Raw genomic sequence first — 9,151 nt, 5'->3', positions numbered from 1 at the left:
GTCCAGCCAGCCCGCGCTCCTGGCTCGCCGCGGGGCGTGGGCACCCAGGCACTGGGCCACCTGCCGCGAGCGCAGGGAAACCGCAGCCCGGAGGCGGCGACGGCCCGGCCTGTCCTGGGGGACCCCGCGGGAGGCCCGCCCGGATGATGCGCCCCCACTTGGCCAAGAATGATGGCTGCCATTTATGTGGCCTTCGCTTCCAGCCGGGATCTTGACAGTCGGAATCTGCTCACAACAAACCTTGCAAGGTTTTAGCCACCCTCTGTATACATGGAGAAATTGAGTCTGTTTAGGGAGGTTCGGTGACTTGTTCAAAGCCGCGAAGCTAGTCGGGACTTGAACCTATTGCAGCCTGAGCTCAAGTTTCTGATCCGTACTCCTGTGCTTGGATTGGAAATACTGGATGCCCAACCTGCCCCTGGCCTGATTGTGTCAGGTTCCCCACCGCTTGGGAAATGTCCGAGACTCCTGATCACAGGTCTGTAAATGGCGCAGGCAAAATCTCACCTGAAGGCTTTGCAAACACCTGGGACACAGGTGCTCAGGAAACTCGTTCGGTGTGAATATGACTTTCCTCTGCTTCAAGTACACTAGGGAGAGTTCAAAGAAGGAGGGAGACATGGCAATGGCAATGTGACGGAGACTGATTCTTCCCTCTTGAGGCTGAGTCAGGACTGTAGTTTTTGGCTTATTCAGCTGGAGCAAGTACTTCTAGAGAAGGGTTACCTTCCCCTTAGGAGACATTTCCTAACCTCCTTTCCCACCTTGCCACAAGGATTTCTCTTCTGATACCCTAGATACAACTTCCCCCTTGTGATGCACGCACCTATCAAAGCTAACTCACTTGCTTTAGAAAAAGCACAGTGTTTGTTTTTTAAAAAAATTTATATCCGTCTTTGTCAGGAAAATTATCATCCATACCAAAAAGTGAAGGTAATCTCGCGGGTGTGACAAAGTTTCACCATTTTCATTTTGATAGCGGGTTTTGAGGTGCTGGAGTCTCTTCTGGAGATAGTTTCTAGGTTCTTTCCAGTCTCAAAGAATTGGAATAAAACAAGCAAAAACGGTGGCAAAGTTTCACATTTACTTGAGAAATTAAATTAAAGAGGAGAAATTTAAAATGAAGGGTAAAAGAGAAACTCAATCTGCAGAGTGAATTTGGGCCTAGTAAAAATAAAGTAAATAGGAAAAATAAAGGCACACCTTAGAGAATACGGGGTGGGCTGACATAAAGTGGCTCGATCATGGTGCCTTGTCTTTTTATTCATTCCACACGTGGAGTTCTCGCAAGAAATCCACATATGTGGTCCTGAGAATTGTTTTGCACTAGTGTCTAAGGGTGCGTTCACACCTCCCTTCCCAGCCAGTCTAAGCTATGCCCTATTTTCTATATCAATGTCAGTTTCCTATGCTCAACACCCTGATGCACATTACTAAGAGTAGATTTATTCATTGTTGTAGCTCAGGTACCCAGCATGGGACCTGGCACATGGTGGGCATTCCAAAAATGTTGGCTTGTGGAATGGACAGTAGGTGTGCAGTTGGGCCGGGGGAATGTGTAGATAGATCAACTATTGCATTATTGGGGGTACTTTAGGGATACCTTATGATGCTACCCAGCAAAACCCCTACTCCAGTGTGTGATATATCCTGAATTCTTCCCCTGGTGTACACAGAGATCTCCAATCAAAACACTTTTGAAGTACTTAGTCTTTTTTTTTTTTTTTTTTTTTTGACACAGGATCAGGATCTCACTCTGCAATTCAGAATCTGGTGTGAATCTTTTGAGGGTTGCCAGGCATGTGTTTTTTAATTAAAATTTTTATATTTTCTTTCATTTTTTCAGTACTAGATACTGAGCCCATGGCCTTCATATTGAGCTACATCCTCAGCCCTTTAATTTTTTTTTTTTTTTTTTTTTTTATTTTGAGACAGTCTCGCTAAGTCACTAAGTTACCCAGACTGGGTTCAAACTGACAATCTTCATGCCTCAGCAGGAGTGTGCCACCACACCTGATTATCTGGTCAATAATATCCCCTAGTTGTTGCAGACTGATCAGATCTGAAATCTCCTGAACAAGTATATGGTGAAGGCTAAATAAAAAGAGGCAAATGGAATGATTTCACGGCTCCAGGAGGATCAGAGCCATCTCCCAGAATTCGAGATTTTCTCAGGGCTAAGACCAAGACCTTCTCTGGGGGGCTGTATTTATTTGGTTATCAGAAGAAGGGAGGGGAGTACTCAAAAAGGATGGAATCACTCAAGGACTTCTCCAAGTAAGGTATTAAATTAATCCATCTGGGAGTGAGATGATTGAGGCTATAGTCTATCTAGTTGAGAGCGGATCCAGGTGTCCTTGGCTGTGATATTTGTCTTATCCTTTGAGGCTTTCCAGTTTCATCTGCCATTACAGGTTTTAGTAGGGATCAGTGACTCACAGAGGTTCACTTACTATGAGTACGCCATTTCCAGACAAGGATTCTAGGCCTTGGACACAAGTGAACATGAAAAGCCAATTGATTAAGTCCTGCTTAGGTCTGCTTCATAGTGGTCTCCATCACTGGATGACAGGTGTTTAAAAGCTGACACTTTTCTTGAATTACATCCAACTACTTCTTAAAGATTACCTAGCACCAGGAACCCCCCAACTGCCTTGGTTTTCAGCATTCTGCAAGGAGTGCCTCACAGCTGGGGCCAGTTTTGTGCTCTAGAGTAAAGTCCTTTACAATAGCCCATGCCTAGCTTCCTCTCCATCTATTTGGTCTGCAATAAAAACATACATAACATTTCCCTACACATAGTCTATGCAAGTATTTCCTAACTAGCTGTCTCTCCTTATCAACCATGGACACATTTGATAAACTACAGCCCATGATGTAAATTCTCCCGTGATTTCCACAAACTACAGAGGACAAACATCAAATACCTAGGTCAGTGATTTCCCCCAACATTTTTTTCATGAAGTTTAAAGTGAAAAATAACATTTCTTTGGCAAAAGCAGAGACACAATCATATTTGCAGAGCCGATTTCAAAACCAACAGTGAAGAATGGCTGAGAGCAAAGGCAGGGTGTTGGTCCGCTGAGTGCCAGGGCTCTACTATTTCTATTTTACAGATTAGCAGGGGGCGTTCCAGAGGTGCAACTGCTGGGCCCAGACCCATGAGTTAAAAAGCAGCAAAGCCAGAATCAAACGCAGATCACTCGGACTCTAAAACCTGTGCTCATTGCTGTTGTCAGTATACTACATGTATTACCATTTATATAATGTATAAAAGTGAGCCAGTTCTGGCATAAGAGAAATAAAACTCATGACGGCTTGCTATACCATAGCAGCATGCTTCCACTCAACTGGAAAGAAATAATTCTCAGTGTAGTGCCTGTAGGTGAAGTAATTAAAGTTGCTGGGTTTCCTCATGGGGTTGATGCTTGTCCAGGTGTATATATTACTGTGTTTTGTTAACAGACTGTCTACAGGAAGTCGTGTTTACTTTTAATTTTTCTTACATCCTCATTACATGTACATGTATCATCTTATGCCTACTTTTATTTCAAAAATGCAAATGCTCCCCTTTCTTTTAGCCTCTTAAAGACAAAGAAGAATGTGAATGACTTTGGAGGGTGGATATTAACTTTAGAGTGTTTCATCCAAACTGAGTTGTCCAGTTTTTATAGTCTTTATGCTTTTAGAAATGAAAAAATGCAAACATTGAGACTCTCAAGCAACCATGACCACTAAAACTATATTGCTAGCCAAAACACTGTATATATGTTTAAATTTTCTACTAGCCACATGAAAAAGTAAGAAGTAGATGAAATCAAAGGATAAAAGAATTTAAATCGAAACTGAACCAATGCTAAAGCTAAAGATTTAACGTCATCTTGCATAATGGTGTCTGCCACAATCACAAAAAGAAAGCCGCCTGGTTGGTTTCTAGAGGGAGCAAACCAATAAGCCACTACCCTTAATCGGGCTCACCTACAGAGCTTTTTAGCAACAGAATCAGTCTGTCAGCTAACCCAGAGCGGTTGAAGCTCTCCAAGGCAGACAAATGCTAAACATTCAGTAGGAAATCAGAATGCTGATTTGTTGATACAAATCCTTTTCTAGGAACTGAAATAAGAACATCTCCTCTCTCAGTTCACATTGTTGCTAGCTTTAAGATCTGTGTGTCTGGATCAGCTTACACAAGTTTGATGACCATAAATTAAAGTGCCGGGCCTAGTGGCGCACTGCTAGGCATAAAGGCGCACGCCTGTAATCCCAGCACTAGGGAGGCTGAGGCAGGAGGATTGTTGGGAATTCGAGGCCAGCCTGGGCTACAAAGTGAGTTCAAGGCCAGCTTGAGCTGTATAGCGAGACCCTGTCTCAAAAAGACAAAAAAACAAAAGAAAGCAAAAATAAAATAAAGTGAAGGGAGCTGGGTAAGCAGGGAGTGTTCACTCAGACTGACCCACAGGAGAACGCCCCTCCCTTGTGACAGGGCAGGGCAGATGTTGTGGTCTGTTGGTCCCATCAGCGGATACATGGAGGAGTAATTACTGTCCAATGCCTTTATTGTTTGCTTCAGACCAGCGACTCCTGATGGTCTAAAACCATTTTTTCTTGTTCTCTTTGTTTTGTTTCTTTTTTATTTTTCTACAGTGCTGGGGATTGAACCCGGGGCATTGGTCATGCTAGGCAAGTGCTTTATCCCTTGGCACATCTCCAAGCCCAGTTTGTTTTGTTTGGAGCTTACACTGTTACTGCTGTACTCTAGGAAAATCTGCCTATGCTGGGTCCACACTCCCCAACAACAGCAAACTGTCAGATCTGAGGCGGCAGATCTGCTACTTTGAGTTTGCTGTGCTGACTGTCACAGCCCAACTGACCAGCTGCTCTCGGAGGTCTGACTCACCTGAGTAGCCCTACAGCTTGTGCCTGTGAGGGTTCTGCTCTGTGAACATGTCTGGTAACCAAGTGTAGCTTCAGAACTTTCTGCTGAGAAAGAATATCAGTTTTGAGTTATGCAATTTTTTATTATTAAGTAGTCAAGAGTCTTATCTCCATCATCTATTACTTACAGATTATGACTCATCTGCTAGGACAGATTATATCTCATATAGGTTAATGTTACAATTGTTACTTATTAAATACTTTGATTCTCTGGGGATTATTTCTTAGTTTTAGAGGCATTCTCCTATATTTCCTTATATACCCACTTCACTTAGATAAAGCAGGAAAGCATGGAAAATACACTGGAATTACACATGAAACTTTGATATTACACGAAATATCTTGACAGATTGAAATAATAAACAAAATGTAACATGATCAAATTTATCCCCACCTACTAGACATAGCAAAGCTAGTTTGGGTTCCACTCTTTACTAAATCTAAAGTTTAAATCCTAAGCAATAAAAACAAATAATGCTGTCAACCCTTTGCTCTCGGTAGCACTGAGGAATAGTAGTGCACAAATCAATTACTGCATCCTTTACATAACAGTATTTTCTATTACTATTTTTAACTCATTGCCCAACATTCTCACCATTATGCCTGTTCCCAGGGCTATTAACAAGAAATGAATGTTACCAGCTTAATGTCCACCTTCTTTCATTTCTTCTCCTTAGTCTCTGAAACAGTTGCTGTCAGCCAATCAAGATGGTCAGCAAAAAAATAGAAAAAACAGGAGCAGAACTGCTCTTAGGTTTTAAGCAGGCAAATGAGACTTAGCTAATCTAGATTTGATTGCAAACGATTTGATGAAAGCAGTGGCTCTCCACTTGCCTTCCCCAGGGTACGTTCACTTGGTTCTCAGCTCCTTTCCTCTGCTCTGGCCTTTACTTAGGCGGGCTCTACACTCATCTTCTGTTCTACTCTGGCTGCTCTTAGCCCCCCTTTACTTCAGCTCAAAGAGGACTTTCTCAGTCTCTTCATACTCACGATGCTCCAACTTGAACTCACTGTCTGTCTTGCTCATCACAGCAGCCCCAGCTGGCCCAGGCATCTTGTTAGCAGGACTACACTGAGTGGTTGATGTTCCAGGAGTCAGGAGAGAAGGGAGGGCACCTCTTGACTACAGCTGTGATATGTGGATTTGTGGACTGAGTATAAAAATTATGTCTCGGAAAGAATGTTGCAAATTAAGCGGGGAATGTGTTAAGATGAAGGAGTTGAGGATCTACTGGCCCAGGTGATTGGAGGAGTTGTGATTATGTGGAAGAACAAGGTACTTGGTGTGTGTCTTAGTTCAAGCTGTCATAACAAAGTCCCATAGACCAGATAGTTTAAATAACAGAAATGCATTTCTCTGTTCTGGAAACTAAGAAGTCCAAACTCAGGGGAGTCAGTTCCTGGTAAAGGTCCCTTTCCTGGCCTGCACATGGGCACACATATAACAGGAAGAGACACAGTTTTTCTGGTCTTTTAGTTTTCAGTGTTGGAGATCAAACTTGAGACCACTCCACCACTGAGCACCATTCTTGCTACTTTAATACAACACTTAAATTTCTCATCTTAAAAATCAAGATTGTTTTCATAATGGTGGTGAAAGGATTAGTCAGATTTAGGCTAAGCTGGGAAGTTCGCTGAGCCGTCATCCAGGCATGCTTTTAGCTCCTCTTCTTTACAGTTGCTGAGGATTCCACTCATGAGCAACAGAAGCAGTGCAGGGGCACATCTGGAACTACTTAAGCTCGTCTAACTGAGAGCTCATGTTCAGTTCCACTGCCTTTTCTTCTTAAACAATACTGTAGCTGCCTCAGGATTGGAGGTTCCAGAAGTCCTGACTGACCTCTGGGACAAATCAGTAGATGAGAGGAGCAGAAGTAAGATATTCTCTTATCTGTACCACAGTAAGTCTATCATGGCTCTGGCAGAGCCTGAGTTCCCCACACTTACAGGCCACTAAGAACGAGACTAGAAGACCAAACCAACATCCCCCATGACCAGTGGGCTGTGGCATTTCCAAGGAAAGAAGAAACAGGATAAGGAGGGAGTCCTATGTCCTTCAGTGAACTCAGAAGCACTGCCTCCTAATAATGAAAAAAAAGCTAATGCTCCCTTCCCTAACAAGCTCCAGTAGCCAATTCAGGACAAACCCCACCCAGCACAGTCTAGTAAGCAAGAAGGTATAACCTGATGTGCTGTAATACTTTGACTCCAATTGAATACAAAGGTCAATCTGGTGACAGAGATCAGTGGTGTCTGGGTCAGTTCATCCATTAAGTCTATAATGAAACCTTTCTGAATCTGGAACATGGAGCATGCCAGGATTCTGGGCAAGCAGGTAGAATCTAATCACATACTAGTGCAAATGTCCCACCAGGTCAAATTTGGTAGACCTTTCACTGCATCTGTGTGGGTAGAGTTGTAGCCAAAAAAACTCCATTTTCTTAATATATGTTTATTGTGCATCTATCATGTAATATGTTTTAAGTGCTAGCGATATAAGAGATACAATTTGGAGCTGACAGCACTAAAAATATATAGAAGAGACATACAAATAATACCACAAATTGATATAGTCACAACAATGACAAAAGCTTTGATAGAGAAGGACATGAGTCTATGCATTCTGGAGGGGAGATTCCCCATGAAAGCAATGATCAATCTGAGTGCTGAAAGTTAAATAGAAATTAACTAGACAAAAATGAAGGAAAAATGTTTTAGGAAGGAACAGCATATGGATGTATGTCTAATAGGACAGAAAGCCAGCATCCCTGAAGAGAAGAAGAAATGGGGACTTCTGTGTGAGGTCAAACTGGAAAGTGGACAGGGACCAGACCTTGTAGAACAGTACATGTTATTAAGAAATTTGTCTTTGTCCAGTAGGAAGTGAAAAGTTATTGAATGCTTTCAGACAGGTGTAGGAACGTGGCTGAGTGATCGAGCCTAGCACATATGAGGCCCTGGGTTCAACCCCGCACTGTCTGAATAAATACATAAAAAAGAATGATGACACAAGTAGACTTACATGAAGAGATCACCTTGCAACTTAGAACATTGACTGGAGAAGAAGTAGTCAGAGTAGACAGGCGAGGCACAAAAAGTTGGCAATCCAAGCAGGACGTGATGCCTGACAATGGTTGTGATAGAGATAAGTGGACCAATGGGAATGATATTTGAAATTAAATTAGCAGAACTAAGTGGTGATCAGATATGGAGGACAAGGGTGAAGAGATAGTCTAGGAAGATTCCTAGATTTCTGGGTTGCAGAACGAGATCAATGGAGGTGTCGATCACTAACAAAGAAAACCTGGGGGGAAAAGAAAAAAAACTGGGAGCGGAGGTGTTTTGGTTGTAGGGAAGTGGTGATGGAGAGGTAGAGCGAGAGTTTAATTTTGGATATAGTGATACCAGTGAGGGGATGTGATGGCCTGTACCAGGACCCTCAGTGATCCCTCGCTCTTTATAGGCACACTCTGTGTGTGACTGGGCTCAGTGCTGTGCTTCTCCAATAAGGCAAAAGTGATGGGATGTTGCTTCTGAGATTAGATTACAAAGACACTGTGGCTTCCATCCTGTTGGGGACCACAAATTGTAAATTGACAATTGTAAATTGTAAATTGAGCCTAAGTATGTCCTAAGCTCTCCTTGCCCTCCTCCCTTGCTTCTCTCTCTGTCCCCACATCAGCAAGCTGCCATGCTGCAAGTTGCCCTATGTAAAGATTCCCTGATAAAAAACTGGTCTCTCTGAACAACAGCCAGCAAGGACCCACCCATAGCCACAGTGGACTTTGAAGTGGATCCCCCTCCATCCGAGCCTGAAGATGAGTGCAGCCCTCACCAGCACCCTGTTTGCAGCCTCCCAAGAGACTCAGCATGAGTGTGTGGCTTTGCCATCCCTGGATTCCTGATCCATGGAAAATATGAGATAATAAATGTTTGTGGTGTTTTAGTTTGTTTGTTTGTTTGTTTGTCTTTTTGAGACAGGGTCTCGCTACGCAGCTCAGGCTGGCCTTGAGCTCACTTTGTATCCCAGGCTGGTCTCAAACTCACAACAATCCTCCTGCCTCAGCCTCCTCAGTGCTGGGATTACCGGCATACGCCACCACACCCAGCTATGTTTGTGGTTTTAAGGGTAAAGTTTTGCAAAAATTTGTCATAAAGCAATAGTTAATACAGGTTACTTTCATAGATACAAGAAAATATGTTAGGTTGGAAGTGA

The 9,151-nt window shown here is 43.0% G+C and overlaps 1 protein-coding gene across 1 annotated transcript; it reads left to right on the top strand.

Annotated features, from left to right (window-relative positions):
* On the top strand, window positions 1-8,864 carry LOC106149520 (galectin-3-like; the record flags this gene model as incomplete). Its single annotated transcript, XM_013518591.1, is given in 2 exon segments — window positions 1-478; window positions 8,618-8,864. A coding segment is annotated over 1 exon segment (215 nt), but the record flags the coding sequence as incomplete, so codon positions are not given.
* Window positions 8,865-9,151: the final 287 nt, after the last annotated feature.

Source organism: Chinchilla lanigera, unplaced genomic scaffold (assembly GCF_000276665.1).
Source record: "Chinchilla lanigera isolate Chin_1 unplaced genomic scaffold, ChiLan1.0 scaffold00047, whole genome shotgun sequence".
NCBI lineage: Eukaryota > Metazoa > Chordata > Mammalia > Rodentia > Chinchillidae > Chinchilla > Chinchilla lanigera.
This window is presented reverse-complemented; position numbering and strand designations above follow the sequence as displayed.